General features: G+C 46.6%; 1 protein-coding gene across 1 annotated transcript in view; it reads right to left on the bottom strand.

Annotated features, from left to right (window-relative positions):
- Window positions 1-23,961, bottom strand: part of MINDY4 (MINDY lysine 48 deubiquitinase 4) — a 102,783-nt gene that overhangs the window by 65,015 nt on the left and 13,807 nt on the right. The window contains exons 4-5 of the mRNA XM_004269940.3: window positions 23,516-23,762; window positions 17,546-17,979 (exon numbers count right to left, since the gene is read on the bottom strand). Of these exons, the coding sequence (XP_004269988.2) occupies window positions 17,546-17,979; window positions 23,516-23,762 (681 nt within the window). The remainder of the gene's footprint in view (window positions 1-17,545; window positions 17,980-23,515; window positions 23,763-23,961) is intronic.

The raw sequence follows: 23,961 nt of genomic DNA on the forward strand, positions 1-23,961 counted from the left end.
CATGCTCTCGTGCGTGTCCTCACCCTGCTGCAGGTGACCTTCTGCCCCCAAGTCCCTACTGAAAGTGTTCTCTCCAAAGCCACTCTGTCACCAGACCTAGTGACCTTCCCAATCTCCCCACTAAGGTTCCGAAGCTGCCCACACCTCCTGCTTCCTGGAGACCCTCTCCTCCCTCACCTCCCAAGTCCTCCTCTGCTCTGACCACCCCTCTTCCTTACCACGTCAAACATGTGGCTCTCCCGTTGCAGGATTCTGACCTTGGCACCTTTATCCTGCACCTTTGGCCATGTCCACCCCTCCAAGTACTTCAACTCTCAGCCCCGTGCCAGCCCCTCCCAGATGTCCCCTCCCAACCTCTCATGCAACATTGCCCAGGATCTGCGTTTCTGCCCCACTCCTGACTGTGGAAACAACAGCTCCACTGGACATCTCCAGGAACAGCCTCTTCATCTGCTTCCTGACCCAGTGCCTCCCCCAGTCAGGTCCCCTCTCCCTGCCATCCGCATGCCCAGTCTCCCGGCCCTCCAGGCCCACAACCTCCCTGGACACCAAGTCCCAAGGATTCTCCTCCCAGATCTCCTGCTCCTCGGGTCAGGGCCCACCCCACCTTCTCGATCAGATTCCTGCTACTGGTCACCCTTGTCATTTCTGCAGCGCTCCTGGACTAGTCTCCCTGAAGCACAGCTCTAACCAGTTAAAAAAAACAACCACCACCTAACCAAAAATTCGAGAAACCTTTCTGTTCCTCTCTACTGCTCTTTAGCTTGGCTCTCAAGCACTGTCCAGTCCTCCAGTCTCCTCTCCTCCTGGTCCCCACACATGCCCTGGGTTCCAGCTACACCACCTCACCTGCCTCTTCACACTTGTTCACACTGGCCCTTCAGCTTGGCATGCGTCCACTCCCTGAATCACCAGACCAACCCTCTAAGTCCTCGCCCATGTCAGCTCCCCATGAGTCCTCCTTCCTCAGACAGGGGCTTGAGGATAGGGGTTAAGACTGAGGTCCCTAGAGCCAGACTGCCTGCATGAACTCAGGCTGGTTGGTAATTCTGTGCCTCAGTTTTCCCATCTGTAAAACGGAGCTGATAACCCTCCTAGTGTTGCTGTCAGAATTAAACGAGGTAATACATCAAATGCTCTTGCAACAGAATGACTATTCAGTAATATCAACAGCTTAATTATCCTTCAAACAATCTAGACTCCAGCTCCATGGCACCTGCCCTGTCTGCTTGTCACTTTCTCTTCTTTTTTTTTTTTTTAATCATGATTTTATGTGTACGGAGGTCTTGGCCTCTTTGGGGCAAGAGCCACATCTTCAGCATCTCTCCCCAGCACTATTCGAACAAGCAAGAGAAACTCCATAAATGCATTGTTGAACTGAATAAAATTAAATGACAGGTATTTACATAGAGATCAAAAACTGTTTACTCTATCGGGAAGAGGCTCTACTTCTGAGGGACCCATGGCCACGAAACCGGCCCCTACAGGAAATGGAAGGAATCCCATGGTTTTAGTAACTTCTTGTGCAATGAGCAGAGAAAACAAAGTAGAATTTTCTGGAATGAGGCACACACACAGGAGACGGCCCTGGCGGGTCATCTTTGTGATTTGAAGAATTCTGCCCCAAATGCCCCTGACAGAACTCAGCATCAAGGTAGAGGCACCAGCCCAAGTGAGTCATGGCCACTGTTTAGGAAAACCAGCTGAGGAGTCACGAGGGAAGGTCCACTCTAGGAGGACGCAACAGGATTTGGCCAGGGAAAGACTTCAGCTCGCTCCACCCAGGCCCCAAGGTAGCCAGCCTGTCAGGGTTATACTTGGGGTGAGAACAGGGATGCCCATCTTTTCCCTAAATCAGTGCCCTTTCCCAATCCTTAGGAAAGCTACGAGATTAGCCTCTTTCTCCATGAGCCACCATAAGTGCACATTATCCAAAAATGTCTGCAAATGCAGCAGAACCCAATGCAGGCCCCAGGGGGGGAAAAAAAAAAAGGGCTGAGGAAGAGCAAGGGAGCTGCTTTAGTCTTTAGGAATGAGATCCCCGGGGACATGGGCAAACTTTCCCCCCACCCCAAAAAAATCTCAGGCTTGGAGGAAGGTGCAGAAGAGTGATGAGTATGTCAGGCACAGCAGTGAGGCCCTTGGCTGGCCCCCAACTGGTCTATTCCAACCCCGCTCAGACTTCAAGGCCCAGCCCAGGAACAGCAACGCCCCCTCCGAGATCCTACAGCGCCTCAATGGGCACCATCCATCTGGCTCTGGGACAGATGTCTCCTATTTGCAGGTGGCTTTCCTGTTTGCTAAATCACTAGTCCCACTCTCCTGTGTGTCCCTCGAATGAAGGGGAAGACTTCACATTTCACCTCCCCCTCCCACAAGGCCATGCCAATAATTCAGCTCCATCCAATAAGCTTGGAACAATTCTGATCAAAACTGAGGGAGGCAGGGTCACAGACGACTCACCCCCATACTCAGGTGGCTGACAACCCAGGAGGAGAAACATGGCAGCCTGTCGGGTCTCCAGTGTGACGTATGCTGTGAGAGGTATGAGAAGGGGATCACGTCCAGGTATAGGAGCAGGGAAGAGATCAGAAAGGCTTCCTAAAGAAGGCAACGTTCAAGATGACTTCAATACTGGACATCACAGTTAAATGAATATATGAATAAAAAATAAATGAGTGAATGAATGAATGCTGACAAGTGAACTTGAAGATAAAGTTTGGACGGTTCCAATTCTATTAAAGATTATCAACCTAAGTTTCATGACACTGTCCCAAACAGATCAGCATGGTTTTCCCTTTCATTCTCCTTACTATGTACATTCTCTCATTTGCTCCATATAGATTGCCAGGTCCAGGGACATAGCTAGGAAAAACAAGAACAACGAAGAAGTAAGGCCCACTCCAATCCTCAAAGAGTTCGTGGAAGTAGAGATGAATTATCAAATCATTATGCTCTATTGAGGATTACCCATGATACTGAGAAGCAGAAGAGAAGCAGCCAGACTTCGGACCAGGCTAGAATTAGGGTGAAACATAACAAGGTACCTAGGACGCAAAATTTAAGGAGGCACTCAGTCTCAAGGTTCATGGAGGTGCCCACACTGCAGCTGAAACACCGTAAGAGTGAGTGCCTCCTTAAATTTTGCCCCTGCGACACCTCACTTGCTTCACTCTCATCCTGACCCTGTTGCTAATCTCCAGATGGGCCTCTCTTTGGGGTTCTGGTAGCTAGGGTCTGCTGGAAGCTAGCTCACAGACCAGCCAGTAAGCATCTTGGAGTGAGGGGAAAAAAGCACCCAGGAGATAAGAGTCTCCATACCCCTCCCCTGCTCTCTGACACTCACCTCCCAAAATTATCCCTGAGCCTTAATAGCTTCTTCCCATCTAGCAGCAGCGGCTTCCCCTGCACGGAACATCTTCCCAGCTTGCGTGCCATGGACTTGGGCCTAGGGCAGAGCTGGCAAGGCCCAGCTGTGTGCAGAGGAGGATCTCACAGCTGCCATCCTAATGTCCAAAATGAGATCATTCACCCTTCCAAGGAGAGGTGCCTCTCTAGCTACACTTTCTTGATCTCGAAGGAAATCTGACTCATGAGAAGTCTCTCTCCCCTGGGGGATGCATTGGATCAAAGACTCAGAAAACCTTGAACTGAAGGTAGGTAGCAGCTATAATTAAAGCACAGGGGTGAGAGCATCAACCCTGCTCCTGGAGGGCTCCGAGTGGCCTGTAATGTGCGCTGGAGCCGTTTCTCCTGTTTAAACTCCTGGACGTGCTAGGGAGAGGCCGGCATTCGGAGGAGAGAGAAGGCATTCCACCGTGGACCGGGGACACACATGTAGGGTGAATGTGGGTAAGAGGTGGGAAGGAGAACCAGCTAGGCACAGGGCACTGATGGCAGGTGTGAAGGGGAAGCTGGACCAGCACAGGAGCCCCAGGCAGGCCACCTGTTCACGCGGGGTTTCTGGCACACGGGAAAGCAACTGTGTGTTGTGTATGTTTCAAGACTCAGCTAATTTCGAACCTCCCTAGTCTGACATAAAGTCCAAATAATGTGCAGAGACAAATTAAAATGGAAATTCTACCCATTACTCATCCCATGCAGCGCAGATGTTGTCAGACTCTCGATGCTCGGATATGGGGAACAGTCAATAAACCACAAATGCCACATCCTCTGCTCAGCCTCTGCCAGGCCCCAGGGGGCATCATTCACTCCCTCTCAGGATGCAAACAGGCCTGGCTAGTGATCTGGAGCCCGAGAGTGGGCAGGACTCAGGAGGGATTGGATCTCATTCATCTCTCTCCCACCTGAGTGTGTCGTCACGTCATCATCGTTGGTAGGGGCCTGGTGAGTGTCTGCTGGCTGAAATCACACAACAGGGCCAACCAAAGTCTCTGGGGTCCTGAAGATTGATGAAGATCTGCTGCCACCTACTGTCCATTCTCCTGCAAAACCCGAAAACCTGAGGCGGGCACACCCTACATCAGTCGCTGTGTCCCTGGAATTGACTACAGGCCTTGACACAGAGCTGTCACACATGGATGCTTTGGTGGGGCTGTGTCTGTGTCCAGGCTGCAGAGATCCGCGCAGAACAAGGCAGGCTAATCACAGCTGTTCCTCGCCCAGTGTTACTAGTTCACCATCAAGTCTTGGCATCAAACACGGCCTCTCCAAGCCCAAGACCCTCCTGCCCTGTCAACAGCACCTCCACCTGCTCCCGGCCCTCCTCTGAGGGCCACAGTTAAGCACTCAACTACATACAGCCTCAGCGGGCCTTTGGCTTCAGAGCAGGGAGCCATCTCATCTTTCCACATCCCCAGTGCCAGATCTGGGCGCCAAGAAAGCTCAGGGACACCTCCTGTCTGACCGAGACAGCAGGGCATCATCCAGCTTGAAGCCAGCGATGGGTCAACATGGTGCTCTTGCAACGCGAGCTGTGGGGGTCGTGACGGGAGGGGCTGTCCGGGGGCTTATATCGAACTTCTTTCCAGTCTCCCCCTCACCTGTAAATGATCCCTGCTTGGCCTGCCTCACCAGGACATCCCGTGCACCGGAAGTGACGGCCATGAGCAGGCTTCGAGACGACTGTCTATTTTTATTATCCCACTGGGAGCTGGGTGAGTATAGAAGGAACCGTGAGAACTGATGTGGAAGATGCAGGTGTCCCCCACACATGACCTTGACTGGCGCACCCATCCCAGCTGCTATCCACGTTGGCTGCTAAAGGCTCACAGCTGCGCCCTTCTCCAGAGAGCTCTCCTTCGCAAAACTCAGCCAGGAGATGGCACACTGCCCACCCCACCCCAGGATGGGCCACGCATAGCCAATGACTGACACAAGAAAGAAAAGCCCTCTCCTAGCTTAAAGGCGGGAGCAGCTCTGGGTCAGCTCCCACGCTCATCTCCCTGTGGGAGCCGCCTGACCCTCCACATCCCTGCCGAGACCTTCCCCTGCTTCCTGTCCTGCTTCCCTCGCTGCCTTTCTCCTGAGAGCACACGCCCAACAGATTACATGCACCTGACCCTCCAACTCAGGCTCAGCTTCCGGGGCACTGGTTCCCAAAACTCAGCCTGCAGCCCATCACCTGGAGGACTTGTTAAAACACCCTGCTGGGCTTCACCCCCAAAGTTCCAATTCAGCAAGTCAGACAAGTTGTGTTTCTAACGAGTTCCCAGGCAATGCGGGTGCTGCCGGTCCAGGGATCACAGTTTGAGAACAGCTGTTCTTGGCACTTTGACCTAAGACAGAAATCATTCAACAAGTAATAGGCAAAGGGGTTGGAGGTGGCACGATGCAGCACTCAGCCAGCCTCCCAGACAAAACCCTGCAGCCAGAACAGGAGATCATCAGGCCTCCAGCAACAGACCCTCCTGCTCGGGGCTGGGGGCGAATCTGCGTTGCTGAGTCCTGTATCGTTTTACTATAGGAGCTCAGAGGAGCCCACCATCTAGGAGGGACTCCCAAGGCACAGGGCCCCGTTTACATGCTCATTCTTTACACAAGATGAACATCAGAGACCAGCTGAATAGACTATGATTCCTGGATCGCAGAGAAGGTGGAACTTTGGCCTGGACACGCCCAAGGCCATGTGTACCGTGTAGGATGAGGGGCACGTCAGAGACGGAGGAGCCCCTGAAGAGCAGTCCATCCAACCCTTCCCTTACAGACGGGAGCACAGAGGCCCAGAGAGGGCTGGACATCTGACCAAGGCAGACATTCAACCTGCAAACACAGGAAAAATAAGTGCTCGATTTAAAGGCAAGACAATTGCTTTCACTGTCCTCAGAGAACAGCCGTGAGCAATCCTATTACGTGGGCTCTAGTAATAGTCCTGGTGTGAGAAACAACCTCTTCACAGCTTCAGTAAGACCCTGAGGCCAGAAGAGAACTGTCCTGTCACAATAGCATCAACAGGGCCTGAAATGAGAACCACAAGACCGCTGACTGCTCACATCTGTGGATTCCAGACACATGGTCTCTGACTCAGGCCACAGGGAGGCCAGTCAACAAAGAAACACCACTGGTCTGGCAGGGAGGACAATGGACTGCGGCCTGGTGCCCATGACTACACCTGCTTCTCCCAACACCTTCCTCATTTCAGGGAACGGCAACTCCATCTTCCGGTTGTTCAGCCAAAAACTTTGGAGTCATCCTGTCTCTTCTCGTTCTCTAACGAGGCAAATCTAATCCAGGGTCAAGTCCTGCTGACTCTACCATAGGCAGGCTTCCCCTTCTACCCAAAAGTAGAGCGCTCCTAGGAAAGCTTTCCCAAGCTGAGATGGTGTAACGCGAAGAAGCAATTACCTTAGGACACATCTTGCTAATGGAGGCACAAAATACATCGAGATCAAGCACAGAGGCTCATAGACCCGTTCAGGGCTGTGGCGGCCTGATGCTGAGTGTGGCTCCCAGGGAAGGAGCTTGGCGGTGCCGCCCTGGCTGCTGGTCGGAGTGCGAGCTGCCTTTGCAATGGCTCATTACAGAACGCTGATCACCACTTGCACTTTTTGCCTTTTTCCTTAAAAGTGAAAATCCTCTTTGGATTTATTTTGGTTAGCTAACATAGGTCTTTAGTGAAAGTGAAGTGGAATAAAGCTAACTCGAAAAGCAGAGGGTCCCTCTGTGTGTGTGTGTGTGTGTGTGTGTGTGTGTGTGTGTGTGTGTGTGTGTGTGTGTGAGATAACCCAGCCCACATCTCGCCACCTTCACTACCCTGCCTGGTTCAAGCCACCATCAGCTCTCCTCCAGACGACGGCAGTCGCCCCCTGCCTGGTCCCCCTGCTGCCAGCCTTGTCTCCTGGAATCTATTCTCAACCTCAGCCCGGCAGCCAGAGGGACCCTGCTGAGCACACGTCGCAGAAGGCCATGCCTCTGCCCAACCTCCAAAGGCTCCTGCATCACCCAGAGGCAAAGCCAGCACCTTCAGCAGCCTCCAGGCCCCTGCTCGCTCTTCCCCTCCCTCTCCACCTCTCCCCCTCATCCACTCAGCCTGAACAAGCACCCTGTTCCCACCACAGGGCCTGTGCACGGCTGCTCTCTTTGCATTTGCTCCCAGGGATCAAAAGCTGGTTCCCTGTCTTCCTTCTGGTCTCCTCTCACATCACCTTCTCAGAAAGGTTTTCCCCAGCTCTCCCTTTGTAAAACAGTAGCCCCAAACCCAGGGCTCCCCATCACACTTCCCTGAATTACTTTTCCTCGTGGCACCCAGGTTTGTTGTATATTTACTCACTGGGTTGTTGTCATGGGCTGCCTCTCCCCATCAGAAGTATACACTCCAAGAGGGCAGAGACTTGGTCCTTCATCCATGTGGAATCCCCGGTGGCTAGAACTGCATCTGGCACATAGTAGGCCATCACGGGTGGCGTGCTGGTAGAAGTTAACAACTGGCTCTCCAGGGAAGGGGGATGCTAATTGGCAGCATTTGCCAATTCCCATGGTGTAAATATTCCTACCATGACCCATTTCAAGCTACCACATTGACGTCAGGAAGACATGGCAACAATCAGGTCCGTGAGCCAGTACAAGCTGGCTCTGACACACTACGGCACTCATTAAAAACTTGTTAATAAGTTAATTGAATAAATGGATATTTCTGTGAATTGATGGGGGTTTTTTGAGGACAAACTCCATGAGCTCAGGGATTGAAATCAGGCCTCTCCAAAACCAAGGGATGACTGTGTGAGGAATAAGATGTCACATGCTGATGGATGACAACTGTGCTGCAGGCTTATACTGAGTACAGGAAAGACCACACATATTTCGAGAAAAAGCTCTCAACATAGCCAGACAGTGAAAACAGAGCTTATGAAAGGACCGTACGACACCTGCAAGAGCTCAGGTGAGCCACTTCCCCTCTGCTCCTGGGCCCTGTTCCCCACCTGCCAAGTGAAGGGCTTGGGTCCCAAGGATCTTTCTAGCCCTGACAAACTATACGCTTAAGAATCGAGACAGATTCTAAAGCAACATCTATTCCACTCCGCTTTCAAAACACCCAGTTTAAAACATCTGTTAAAAAACCCAACGAAATTAAACTTCAATTCCATGGATTCTATCACACTTTAAGCTTGTATTCTGGGAAAACATCCACCTTCCCCAGGGTGAAATCCATCGATGCTCATGAAATTCACAACTGCCCTGAGCTCACTGGATACACCATGACAGCCACATAGCCAGACATCTTCTACAGGCCTAATCCCGCAGCTCCCAGGGGCCGTGCAGCCGTGGGTCTTCCTGGTTCCCTTCCCACACATGACCCACATAAAAAAGAGAGAGACATGAAGACAGTCAGACAAGCAGGGGAGAATGGCTGGATAAGGTGAAAACAACAAAATTTCTCCTGGGAGTAGTAGAAAGGGAGAGGGTAAAAGTAAACAGTTTAAAAATCATGAGACCAAAAAGGATTTTAAACACTGCAAGAAAGAAACAGTTGCCCTCTGTGGCAGGCAGAATGACGCCCACCCCTAAAGATGCCCTTGTCTTAAGCCCTGGAACCTGTGAACATGTTGGGTTACATGGAAAGGGAATTCCTGGAGATCAGGTTGCTGGTCAGTGGAGATAAGGTTGCTGGTCAGCTGACCTTGAGATGGGGAGGCTACCCTGGATTATCCAGGTGAACACAATGGAACCACAGGGGTCCTTCAGAGGGGAAGAAGGAGGCGGAAAAGGGAGAAAGGGACAATCAGAGAGATGAGAGCCTGAGAAGGACCCGGCTCACGTCACTGGCTTTGAAGACGGAAAACAGGGGCCACAAGCCAAGGCATGTGGGCAGTCTCTAAAGGCTAGAAAAGACAAGGAAACAGATTCTCCCTTAGAGCCTCCAGAAGGACCACAGCCCTGTCAACATGTTGATTTCAGCCCAACGAGACCCAATGCTGACCTCTGTCTTCCAGAAGCTAGACACTGCTGCTGGGCCACTGCCATGGGTTGAACTCCCAAGGGAGGCCAACAACTCTTCTCAACTTCACGACACTGAGTACACCCATGCTTCCAAAGGAGACCGGGCAAAATGTACGTGGCTGCAGCTTCTGCAGCCCACACACATCTGGAAAACATAAGTGGAAGCTAGTTCTTTTTTTTTTTTTTTTTTTTTTTTTTGCGGTACACGGGCCTCTCACCGATGTGGCCTCACCCCCTGCAGAGCACAGGCTCCGGAGGCGCAGGCTCAGCGGCCATGGCTCACGGGCCCAGCCGCTCCGCGGCACGTGGGATCCTCCCAGACCGGGGCACCAACCCGTGTCCCCTGCATCGGCAGGCGGACTCTCAACCGCTGTGCCACCAGGGAAGCCCTGAAGCTAGTTCTTATTGTCAAATGCCCAGCATGATGTGTTTTGAACTAACATGCAGAAACTCAACCACAGCAGGGTCCATGTGGCCATGAGACGCCCCAAGGATTCACTCTGAAGGACTCAGACAAATGACAGGCCATCAGGCCCCAAGAGAGCATAAGCACCGCAAGTGAGACTGCCCCCAACCAGACCATCAACCTCCACTAAGTGCCGCCTGGGGAGCCCCAGGCTTGGCAGACTGGGTTCCGGGAAGAATCACTGCTCCGATGCTCTTAGTCCTGCGCCTGAGGTTTCTAGAGGGCCTAGTCTGGGCCAGGTGTGTAGGTGATAGCAAGATACGCAAAGGTAGAGAGGAAGCAGAGTGAGGCAAGGGTTACAGGACCACCCAGGTCAGGGCCAGAGGCCCCGCGGATCTGACTGATTGTGAGAGGAATCCAACAAGGGCAGCCCTGACTAGCCAGTGACAAGGGACAAATGGCCCCAAACTGCCACAACAATGAGAAGGTGACATTTTCTAAGCATCTTCTAAGATCAAAGGACACAAGAAAGAAACAAAAATCAAAGCAAAAAACAGTTCCTTCAGCAACTAAGTCTGATCTAAGGAGTTAGTGTCAGAAGGGCCTGACTGCACGTATACTCACGTTCCCTGACATCTCAGCAGGTCACGTCCTCCACCTGCCCCCTCTCCCAGGACACATGCTCACTCCCCCGCCCCCAGGTGTGACTTCCATGGCCATCCCTAAACCTGATGCTGCAAGGCCCAGCAAAGGCTCCCAGGAGCCACCTTTCCTCCAGCTTCATTAGGGCTGAGTGATGGAGCATGTGCCATGCATGCGAGCCAGCTCTGCTGTCATCTCACTGTCCCTCATCATGTTTTAAAAGAATTACATATGCACACGGCTCTCTCACCTGAAGGGTTCACAGGATCTTATACACACTAGGTCTCAGACCTATGTTTACTGTACTGAATGAAAAAAACAGTGATGGGCAGACAAGACTGTTGGAGGGGTATTGGGAAGGGCAGGAGGTAGGTAGTTTTAGCAAGTGGGATTACTTCGGCCCTGGTTTCAAACCAAGGGTGCCACATACAGTTGGGTAGTATGTGCACTGCACAAAGCTGCCTAACTGAGGGGATGAGAGACTGCTGAAATCCAACCCATATTCCATGTGCCAAACTGTGAGCCCTTAGGCCTGCATCGACCCAGAATCTTGACAGGTTCCTTTAATTCTCTGTGCCTCAGTTTCCTCATCTAAAATGGAATAGTAATTGCTGGGGTGGGAGGATGCTTGTTCTCAACTCCCAGTGTCTCCTGGGAGTTTGGAAGTTCTACTGGTCTACCCTGCAGACCTTTACTCTCTTCCTTTTTATTCACTCCATCCTGAGGGAGGATGTGTGACCTGATTGGTTAATTTGGGAAAGAAAGGAAAGACGGGCATTAGGCTCAGCTGCACCCTTTCTCCTCTGGGAGTGAGCTGCTCTTCTGGGGGCTGGCCCCTCCCACCACATGGTTGGTCCTGGGCCTGAGATGAGGTGGAGAAGTCTGTCCAGCTCTGGGCCCACCAGGCCTCATGAGTTGCTGTGTCTCCTACCTTCCCTTTATCAATCACAGAGATGATATGTATTTTACCCCAATCTAGTTGATATCCTTTGTTTCCATTGGCAATTTGTTCAGAACTCAGGAGGAGAAGAATACCAGTTAATGAGAACCTCCCCCGCCCTGAGAAGAAAACCAATAATAGCCACCTGAATGGATTATCCTAAAGAGCAAACGAGATAATACACACGTGTGCTTAGCACGGTGCTCAGCATAGAGGGAATAAGTAGTGGGTAAACAACAAAGTTCCCAAAACATTTACTGATATAAAGATCGACACTATTATCATATGTTAAGCACTCCTGGTCATACTTCGCCTGGTCCTGAGGGAGGGGGCTGTGGCAGCACATTTACCTGCTACCTTCCTCCTCCTCTAAGACAAAGTCCATACCATCCTTCAAGGGCCTAAGAACTGGCCTAAGGCCACAGTGGTTATAAAGGGCAGAGGTGGTTTGCCAGTCCAGGCCATCAGACTCCAGAGCCCAGTTCAGGTTATGATAGGTGCTGTGATAACAATAAAATAGGCTAGAGGTGAGTGGGTGGAGGTGAAGTTAGTCAAAGAAAACCACTATGAGTATAAAACACCTGATTGACAAGAAAGAGACACTCAGGAGATGGTTTGAGAGCAAGGCCTTTACAAAGGCCTTGGGACTTACAAAGGCAAAGGGACAAACCAGTTATCCCTCTTGTAGAAATAAGTTAGACATGTTGGGTGAACAGGCAAAAGGGCCTACATAAAGAATAAAGATCTGTAAATAGCTGTGTCAATCCTGAAAGAAAGGCGAAGTAGGGAACTGACCCTACCAAGATACCAGGTTATAACTACAAAGCCACAGTAATAAAAACTATGGTCATGACCAATGAAACACAAGAGAGAGCTAGTATATTTTGTGCATGCCTGCAACCTTAAAATATTGTTAGATGGTCATGATTCTTTTAAAATATATATATTAAATATTTGTTTAAGGCTTCCCTGGTGGCGCAGCGGTTGAGAGTCCGCCTGCCGATGCAGGGGACACGGGTTCGTGCCCCAGTCCGGGAAGATCCCACATGCCACGGAGCGGCTGGGCCTGTGAGCCATGGCCGCTAAGCCTGCGCGTCCGGAGCCTGTGCTCCGCAACGGGAGAGGCCACAACAGTGAGAGGCCTGCGTACCAAAAAACAAACAAACAACAACAACAACAACAACAACAACAAAAAAAAAATATATATATATATATATATATTTGTTTAATGTAAAGCCAGTCCCACCATTTCTAGTTTAAAAACTAATAAGTAGATAAGGCTGTTCTCTAGAGTGTCTCTGTGGATACCCTAAAAGGCACCAGGATGGATTATGATTTCTGATGATTTCCTGTATAAGGTCTCTGCAATTTTGCAGCAATCATAGTTAGAAAAAGGAATGGGGAAGAAGTTCTGAATATACAGCACTGTTATTGCACTGGCTGGACAATCTATACAGGAAATTAGAAAAGAATCAAGACATGGGGTAAAGAACAAATTGTAGAGTAGGTGGTGCTAGGAAAACTGTCTTACTATATGGAGAAAAATAAAAGTGAGTCTTTCAACCTAACAAATACAAAAGATTAAATACCTAAATGTGAAAGCTAAAATTACAAAATTAATAGAAAAAATACAGGAGAATACCATGGAAACCTAAAGGAAAGAAAAGACTTAATAAAGAAAAAATGCAAAAATGCAAATCGTATGTCAAACGAGAGATTGATTAATTATGCCAAAATTAAGAATTTCTGTCCAACAAAGGAAAAGATATTTTACAAAGTCTAAAACTAACAAAAGATTAATATCTACCAAAAGAAAATTAAATCCTCTTTGGAGGAAGGTAATGTTAACCAGAGCCTCTACAATTATTCACATGCAATGTCTCGAATTGAATCAAAATTATCAGAAATGCAAAGAAACAGGATGAAATTATCAAAACCCAAAAGAAAAAAGACAATATCAATAGACCTATAGGTGATCCAGATATGGACGTTACCAGACAGCAACTTTAAAATGACTATGAATAATGTGCTCAAGAAAATAAAAGATGAAGAATCTCACAAAAGACTGATATCTACTTTTTACAAAGAAACAGAAATTATAAAACTGAAAAATAACTGAAAGTAATATATTATTATATATATTTAATAGCACGGCAAAAGAGAAAAAACATGAACCAGAAGATAGAGCAAGAGAAAATATCTAGATTAAAGTACAGAGAGAGAAAAAGATGGAAAACATAGGAAAGAATATTTTTTTAAACCCTATAGAACAGTGAAAATATGTAGTAATATATGTATAACTGGAGTACCAGGAGAGAAAAGAAAGGATGGGATAAAAGCAATATTTGAAAAGACAATAGACAATAATTTTCAAAACTGATGAAAGGTATCAACCCCAAACTGAGGAAGCTCTACATATACTAACGGAAATGTCAAAGAAAACCACCTCTAGGCACATCATAGTAACACTGTTGAAAATTAAAGAATGAGAAGAAGCAAAAAAAAAAATTAAAAAGCAGTCAGAGGTTAAAAAAAAGACACATTACCTTCAAAAGAGTAGTAATAAAAAATGTCAACTTATTTATCAATAGAGATAATGAAAGACTAAGGTAAGATAATGGAATTAAATACTTAAAGTGCTGAAAAGAAAATAAGCCACCAATCTAGAATTCTATACCCACTGAAAATATCCTTCAAAAATAAAGGCAAAATAAAGACATTACCAAACAAAAACTGAAAAAAAAAAATTTATTGTAATATACCTGCTAAAGAAATACTAAAGAAAGTTCTTCAAGCAAAAGGAAAATGTAAATGCAATAATTATTCCAACTAAAACAAAAAATTATCAGACTGGATTTTTAAAAATCCACATATATGCTGGTTATGAGAGATAAGCTTTAAATATATACTAGACCATAAAGAAATCTCAACAAATATCAAAGGATTGAAATCATACAGAATATATTATGACTAAAGTGGAAATAAGCTAGTAATCAAAAACAAACAGATAACCAGAAGAATAGCCCAAATGCTGTGAATTAGTCAATACATGTCTAAATAGCCCACAGGTCAAAAGAATAAATCACAATGGGAATTAGAAAACATTTAAGCTAAATTATATGATTATATAATTTATTAACTTCTGGGATACAAAGCATTACTTAGAGGGAAATTTGTAGCCTTAAAAGATATTACAAAAGAAGAAAGCTGAGGTGGGTAGAAGGTGGGAGAAATGGGTAAACTGGTTTTGTTTTCTTTTGCTTTATTTTAATTTAAATAAATTATAATAATTATTTTTTAAAAGGGTGAAGGATCCTGGTAAACCGCACAGACTTTTGGTTGGCACCTTTAAATGTAAAGCTACAGAATGGATGAAAATAAAAAGATGGAAAAAAAGATATACCATGAAAACACTAATCAAAGGAAAGCTGAAGTAGCTATACCTAAATAGACATTAAGGCAATAAGCATTATTAGAGATGAAGAGAGATCTCATAATGATAGAAAAGTCTATCCGACAGGAAGCTATAAGAATTCTATGTGTATATGCATCAAATAACATAGTCACAAAATGTATAAGCAAAGTAGGCCCAGCTTATCTATGGTCACAAAGGGAGTTAATACACTGTATCTGTTTAGCTTGCCTTGCACTACCAGTGCCTAAGTGCCTGGCACATATTAGGCGCACAGTAAATGACTTAAAAAGCCAGTATTACAAACCAGGATGCCTAATACTTCTTATACCCACCCCTGCAGAAATTCTCCAAGCAAATTACTAGTGTTTAAAACATACACATCACACACAAACAAAAACACAATTACCTAACTAGTACAGGATGGTGCTTACAGGCATGATGGGCTTTGGACTCAGAAACACCTAGGTTCGTATCCCAGCTCCTTCACTTCCTGGCTAGGAAAACTTGGGAGTGATAACCTCTATGAGTCTGCATTCCCTCATCCGTAAATTGAGGAATAATAATACCTCCTTGCAGGTTTTTCCAAGTATGAAATAGAATAATATATGAAAAGTGCCTAGTATAGTATCAGGCACTAAGTAAACTCTCAATTAATGGTAGTACTCAATATTAATAATTATATGTAAGAAATATTGAAAATAGTCCTGAAATAGCAGTCATGAATCCCCTAAAAATTAGAATCAGAAATGCCCAAAGGGCTTCCCTGGTGGCGCAGTGGTTGAGAGTCCGCCTGCCGATGCAGGGGACACAGGTTCGTGCCCCGGTCTGGGAAGATCCCACATGCCACGAAGCGGCTAGGCCCGTGAGCCATGGCTGCTGAGCCTGCGCATCCGGAGCCAGTGCTCTGCAACGGGAGAGGCCACAACAGTGAGAGGCCCACGTACCGCAAAAAAAAAAAAAAAAAAAGAAAGAAATGCCCAAAGAAGAAGAGGAGGAAGAATAAGAGGAAGAGGAAAGAGAAGAAGAACAAGAAGGAGGAGGAGGCGGCTGAGAATCAATAATTTAAGACAAAATAGAAATAAATAATAAAATAAAATAGAAAATAATAGCAAATTAAACTCAAAGAAAGCAGAATGAAAGGAAGAATAAAAGTAAGAGTGGGAATCAATTAATTAGAAAACAAACCTACAAAGCCAAAAGTTAGCTCTTTGAAAAAAGCATATAATTCATAGAACACAAATTACCAGTATCGGGAATGGAAACAGAGACATCCCTGCAGATCTTACAGACTTTAAAGGGACAATAAGAGGATATTCACAATTCACAAGGACACATGTACCCCAATGTCCATTGCAGCACTATTTACAATAGCCAGGACATGGAAACAACCTAAATGCCCAAAGACAGATGAATGGATAAAGAAGATGTGGCACATATAAACAATGGAATATTACTCAGCCATAAAAAGGAATGAAATTGGGTCATTTGTAGAGATGTGGATGGACCTAGAGTCTGTCATACAGACTGAAGTAAGTCAGAAAGAGAAAAACAAATATCATATATTAACACATATATGTGGCATCTAGAAAAATGGTACAGATGAACCTATCTGCAGGGCAGGAACAGAGACGTAGACATAGAGAACGGACGTTTGGACACAGGGTGGGAAGGAGAGGGTGGGACGAATTAGGAGATTAGGGTTGACATATATACACTACCATGCGTAAAATAGCTAGTGGGAACCTGCTATATAGCACAGGGAGCTCAGCTCGGTGCTCTGTGACAACATGGATGGGTGGGATGGGGGGGGAGTGTAAGGGAGGTCCAAGAGGGAGGGGAGATAGGTATACGTATAGTTGATTCACTTCATTGTATAGCAGAAACTAACACATTGTAAAGCAATTTTATTCCAATAAAAAAAAAATTGTGTATAATTACACAATTTTATATCAGTAAAGTTAAAATATAAATTAAGTGGTTACATTCCTTGGAAAAATACAACTTGCCAAAACTGACACAAGAAGAAATAGAAAATTTCAATTAAAAAAATTTTTTAATTGAATCCACAATTTAAAACCTTTTAACTCAATGCTCAGAAGCCTTCTCCAGAAAACTCTCCCAAATATTTAAGGAAGAAATAACACCAATCTCACACTAACACTTCAAGACCATAAAGAAACAGAGGGACCACTTCTAGCATATCCTGGACACCAAAATCTCACAAGGCTGCTGTTACAAGAAAGGAAATTTGCCAGCCAACCTCCCTCATGAATTTATATACAAAACCCTACACAAAATATTAGTAAGTCAAATCAAACAATATATACAAAGATAATGCGTCAGAGCCAAGGGTGGTTCATTCCAGAAATGTAAGGTTGGTTTAACATTCAAAAACCAATCAGTGTAGGGATCACCAAGGTCTATTGTGAAAGAATAAAAGCGAAGGGCTTAGGATAGGGTTAAAAGAAATTGCCCCAGAGGAGCCTTGTGGGAACTGATTCACCACCATACCTCTGGCTTCGACGCATCTCTTGTACCATATCAGGCTGACCCTTGAGAAGAAGTAAGAAGGGCCAAAGAAACACCCCTCGCAAAGCCTCCTGATGTGTGCACTCTGGGCTGCTTTCTCCCCGGTGGAGTGACCATCATCACCTCCCCTGCTTCACAGCCTCGCTCGGAGAGCCCAAGGAGCCACTCGGGACTGGACGGTTCTCCGAAAACCATCACCTGGGCACAGCACACTCACCTGAGGGCCGGGGGCTGGCTCCCCTGCCGTTTGAACACTCTTTCCAGCCTCTCCTGGGTCGTCGGGGCATTCCCACTGGACAAGGAGAAATTCAAGGCGGTCCTGTCGGCCTCTAGGCCACTGTCCACGGCTGGGCTGTCCTCTGAAAGGTCTCTCCACCGGCCGCTCCCACTCTGGGGAAGCCCTTTGCCTGGCAGGGGAGGAGGGCTGCTGGGCGAGGCTCTCCACTTTTCCAAGGTCAGGGGGCTGAGCAGGCCCAGGGTGCTCCTGGGGGTGGAGGAGGTGCTGGAAGCCGGGCCCTCCTGCGGGACAGGCGGGGGACAGGCTGGGGTATGAGCAGACAGCTCGGGCGCTTGTAGGCTCCCCTCCTCGTGGGGTTGGGTCGTGCTGCTCAAGGCCGGGGACTGCCTCAGCGAGCGTCTGCGGAGGGAATCCTGAAAAGAGCAAGGACAAAAGCAGCGGTGAGGATCCCCTTGGAGGGAGGTGAGAAAATATCCCACGTCAAGCATTTACCCATGATCTTCCCTCCCCCAGGAAAGTCTTTCCCATCCTCAACTCCTTCTCCTAAAATCCAACCCACCCTTTGAGGAGACACGCAGGGGCTACCACTTCTGTAACGCTTTCACAGAACCCCACCCACATAAATCCCAGGAGCATGCCTTGGTCCCCCCCTCATACCCCTTACAGAGAGCTCCAGGGTCAGACCTGTGTTCCCGTGTCACCCCCTGCCAGCCGTGTGCTCTGTGACAAGTCATTGAACTTCTTTGTCCCTCACTGCCCCACCTGCAATATAACCTGTCCACAACCTGCTATCAATAATTCCTAAATCCCAAAACCCCTAAAAAATGACCATTTCTTTTGGAATCCCATGGCAAATTCTTTTTCATTCTTATGAGGTAGGTTGCTTGCATTCTTGGTTTTTTTTTGTTGGTTTTTTTTGGGTTTTTTGGCCATGTGGCTTGCGGGATCTTAGTTCCCAGACCAGGGATTGAATCTGGGCCCTCGGCAGTGAAAGCACAGAGTCCTAACCATTGGACCGCCAGGGAATTCCATCGCGGTCCCTTTTTAAGTGTGAATACTCATATGTTTTGCTGCAGAAATGTTTTATTTATGGGGTGCTACTCCAAACCCTACTGCAGGCGTTCTGTGGTATGTGGTTTATGCATTGTATTTCCCTTCTGAAGTTTAAAAACAAAATCTACATTCCAAAACACATTTGCTCAAAGGTTTTGGATGAGGGATTGGGGACCTACAGTGCCGATCTCCCACAAGACCATGGTGAGGACCAAAGGAGAGACCCAGACCCACGTAAGGCACCATCACAGCGCCAAACCCTGCACAGCAGCCAGCAAATATTCCTTACTGCGATGCATCTTTGCCCCCGTCCCCACTTACATATGGCCTTAACCCTTCCTGCCAGTAGACCAGGTGATGGAGGCCATTCTTCCTTCAACTCTGGTGTCCCCAGAGCTCCCAGCCCAGTGACCTATACATAGTAAGCAATGCTTACTTTTTGAAATGAAGGAATTTCAGAGGCGTCAACAGAAATGTCCTCTCTCACTATCAATCATTAACCAATGAAATGAGAACTCACGGTGTTACCAATCTGAGGTAGAGGAGTAGGGGTAGGGGACAAAAAGACACCTGCTGGGCTCTTCCTGGGTTTAAAATTCTGGACCTCTCAGCATTTCCAGAACTAATCCTGGGCCAAATGGTAAAGCCTGTGCCAGAAAAAGAACAGCTAATTCTGCCATATTCCTGCCTGGTGGAAATTACTAGGCACTATAAACCTCCTCCGAAAGCCACCCAGGGCATCCCTTGCCACAGAACAAGGAAAACATTAGTCAACATTCCCAAGGAGACCCAAACTTCCGGCCAAGGGCAGGGAACCCAGCCTCTTCCTCATTCTTCAAAAGCGCAGAGCTGATCCATATGCCATACCTAATGATGCACTACCTGGCAACCTTGCTCTTTTCTCTTGAGCAACCAATAAGTATGGCCAAGGCACTCAAAGGCCCACAGAACACCTTCCAGAATACCTGGGGAAATTCTACCTCTGTGTCCTTCACGGGATTCAGATACTCCAGGGGAAAAGAACACCTCCAAGAACAATCACTTCTCCTTTGGGGAGAAGTTTGCAGCAATCTCTCAGCAGTAAAGCAGGTAGGTACAAGCCATCTTCCTTACACCTCAGTTATGAAGGGGTCTGAACCGCACAGACTTGATGATTAGAAAGTCATGATAGGACAGGACCCTAGTGTTCATCTGGTCCACCAGTTCCCAAAGTGCAGTCCACTGACCTTACAGGTCTAACCCCAAACCCTTTCAGGGAGCTCAAAATTATTTTCATAATAATAATACAACATGATTTGCCTTTTTCACTGTGTCCACATTTGTACTGACGGTGCAAAGCACTGGTGGGAAAAACTGTTGGCTGGCCCTTAGCACGAATCAAGGCAGCAGCACCAATCTTCACCAGGACTCAAGGTATTAACACCACTTGCAATAAAAGTAAATAAGTGAAATGCTAATTTCACTTAAGAATGTCCATGCTGAAGCATAACGAATATTAATTGTGTTCAATTTTGACCCTATGTTATACATCTCTTTAACAGTCTGTGTGACAAAATGGGAGGTATATATAAACATTCTGCGGGATGCAGAGGATGAGGCTGTCACCAGGAGAAGCACTTATGCAGCCATCTGAATTGTGAGCTAAACTTGCTGGTTTTTTCATGGAACAACTGACAGATGAACTATGGTTATTCAGTATATGAATACTGAGTACTGAGTATCTGGCAGGCATTTTCTTGAAAATAAATTGAGCCTGTCACATCAAGGAACATAAATGATACACCGTTGCCAGTGATAAAATACAAGTCATCAGGTAAAAATTAGAATCTGGGGAAACTTGTGTTTGCCATTATGAACTGGAGGGCTTCTCAAAAACTTTCTGATAAGTTGAGTAGTGACATCAACAAATGCAATTGTTTATGTGTGGTTTTTTTTGTATATTGAAATGTGTCAACGTTCAGAAGATCCATATAACTTAGTAAACCAATAATTTCCACATGACCCAATGCATCATGTTACTAAACCATGCAGTGGTAAAAGAGTCATTCAAAGTTCAAGACAAACCAGTGGAAACTGATATGTAGAAAAAGTTCATTGGGATGGTTTCAGGTTCCACATTAAGAAACAACTTGTCTAAACCCTCAGAACGGGAGAAAATATTTGCAAACGAATCAACGGACAAAGGATTAATCTCCAAAATATATAAACAGCTCAAGCAGCTCAATGTTAAAAAAACAAACAACCCAATCCAAAAATGGGCAGAAGACCTAAATAGACATTTCTCCAAAGAAGACATAGAGATGGCCAAGAGTCACATGAAAAGCCACTCAACCTCACTAATTATTAGAGAAATGCAAATCAGAACTACAATGAGGTATCACCTCACACCAGTTAGCATGGGCATCATCAGAAAATCTACAAACAACAAATGCTGGAGAGGGTGTGGAGAAAAGGGAACCAACCCTCTTGCACTGTTGGTGGGGATGTAAATTGATACAGCCACTATGGAGAACAGTATGGAGTTTCCTTAAAAAACTAAAAATAGAGCTACCATATGACCCAGCAATCCCACTACTGGGCATATACCCAGAGAAAACCATAATTCAAAAAGACACACGCACCCCAAGGTTCACTGCAGCACTATTTACAATAGCCAGGTCATGGAAGCAACCTAAATGCCCATCAACAGACGAATGGATAAAGAAGATGTGATACATATATACAGTGGAATATTACTCAGCCATAAAAAGGAACGAAATTGGGTCATTTGTAGAGAGGTAGATGGACCTAGAGAGTGTCATACAGAGTGAAGGAAGTCAGAAAGAGAAAAACAAATATCGTATATTAACGCATATATGTGGAACCTAGAAAAATGGTACAGATGAACCGGTTTGCAGGGCAGAAATAGAGACACAGATGTAGAGAACAAACGTATGGACACCAAGGGGGAAAAGTAGCGGGGGGGTGGGGGTGGGTGGGATGTATTGGGAGATTGGGATTGACATATATACACTAATATGTATAAAACAGATAACTAATAAGAACCTGCTGTATAAAAACATTTTTAAAAAAAGAAAAAGAAAACCAGATATCTCAAGTTAAGGAATTTAGTACTTTTTTATATATGAGAAGATGCAAAAGTCAGGGCTCGCTGAAATCATTCCTTTGATGCGCACCTCAGCTCTCTGGGGTCAGCACCCTGTGCTTTCACATCCTGCGTCTCCTCAGGGTGCACTATGTGGGGGCTGGTGGCGGCTGCAGTGTCTGATGGTCGGCATCCTACTTCTACCCTGAGTTCCCTCAGGGCTCACCATCAGGCCACTGCAGTGTGATGGCTTGGTGGCTGCCGCATCCTTTGTTTACTGAAATGGCAGGCAACATTTTCTTCCATTGATAAGGTGTGTATTCAAGGAATGGTTTAAGTGAACTCAGACTCTGCATCTTCCTGTACAAAGAAAAGTGCTAACTTCATTAACTTGAGATGTCTGTTTTTCTCTTTTTTTTCCTTTCTTTCTTTTTTTTTCCCCACGCTACACAGCATGTGGGATCTTAGTTCCCCAACCACGGATCGAACCCACACCCCCTGCAGTGGAAGCCTGGACTCTTGACCACTGGACCACGAGGGAAGTCCCTGTTTTTCTTTAATTAACAGTAATCTTTTGATGTTCCTACTAGCTGGTTTCTTGCAAAAACTCCTGTATATCCTGGCTCCTCCCTTACCTCTTCTGAGCAGTCCCTCAGTGTTATCTGAGAGGCTGTCTTCCAGGCTTAAGTCCTCAGCAAGTCCGTCAAATAAAACGTAATTCTCAACTTATAGGTTGTGCATGTTTTTAATCAACAGAACAATGACAGATAACTATACTTGATCTAGACCCAAAGCAGGTTGTTTTTGAGCGAACAGCCAGCCTTGTGAACTGGATTAAAAAAAAAGAAACAACTTGTCTAGGTTCGGTGTAATATTAAAAGATACCCCTAGTTTTCTGAAAAGACTATTAAAATACTTTTCCCTTTCCCAACTGCATGACCATCACTGAACCATGAAATTCCAGATCTCGAAGGGATCTTAGACACCTGGACTAACAGACGAGACTATGGCCAAGAGGAACAAAGACCTTGTCCGAAAATCTCACAGGACGTGGGCTGAGGCAGGGAGAAGGTCCACTGCTTGCTGCCCTGATTCCAGATGAACTGGGAGAGCAGTGCTGGCATGTGCAGCCACACCCACACGTGAGGGTGGAGGTGACCAGCGTGGACACAGATGACCTAATTTTGGTTGGCTTAGGCTCCCTGATTTGACTGATACTCTACTTTGAGTTCGGCATTTGACCTTCCTTTGTTTTTCTGTTTCTCTTCTGTTTTACAAACCCCTTTTACGTTCATTCTCTCCTTTGGTTTAGTCTCCCACCTGATGGGACCCTACCACGGCCCCTCCTTAAGGGAGACTATAAAACAACGGTGTTAAGTTTTTAGAATTTTTTTAAAACAAAACATAACTATAAGGATTGGGATTTCTTTTTCCCTTTTCACTATCATGTGTTAAAAAATTTTAAAAAAATATGTCCTCTAGACTGGGATGGGTCCCCCCACGCCTGAATGGCAAAGATAAAGCTGGGTAGATGTGTTCTCACCCTGCAAAAGAATCCACCTGGTAAGCACCTGGTTGACCAGATAGTTAAACCGAAGGCAGGGGAGGTGATGAGGCCCACCCATGGCCCCAGAGCGCTGACAGTAGAGCCAGACAGGAAAAAGAGGCCAGTGTTCTTGCCATCTACCAGGCAGATCCTCCCTTCTTGAGCTGTCTCGTGGGGTACCCCCAGATAAACCCAGGCAGCCCCTTAAGCCCTGCCCGGCCCTCACTTTCCATGCTCATAATAATAGTGAGAGCACCAAGCCCACCTGTGGGGAGCTGGCGATGGGCCCGGCCATCATGCCTCGGACAATGAGGCCAGACTTCGGCCTGATCTTCTCTCCCATCCTCTTCGTGTCCAAGGAAGGCTCTGATGACTGAAGCTTGTCCATCTTCTCCCTAGCAGGAGCCACAGGAGGGCTTTCACCTGGGACAGTCTGCAAGGGCTTACTTTTGTGGGAGGCCCTTTTGGATGATGCAAAATTACCAAGTACATCCCCGTTAAGATGGTCGTGTCTGCGAAAAAGGGATATTTCCATTAAAACAGCTTCCCCAAAAGGAATCACTAGCAATGATGATAAATTCCACATTCCACAGGTACCCATAGCAAGCCCATTCACAAATCTGTTATGATTTCTAACCAGATTGTGCTTTATCAATAAAGGCAAGGGAAAGAAAATACTTCTGTATCAGGGCAAGTCTGGCCGACAAAGTG

This window comes from Orcinus orca, chromosome 9 (assembly GCF_937001465.1).
Source record: "Orcinus orca chromosome 9, mOrcOrc1.1, whole genome shotgun sequence".
Classification (NCBI taxonomy): Eukaryota; Metazoa; Chordata; class Mammalia; order Artiodactyla; family Delphinidae; genus Orcinus; species Orcinus orca.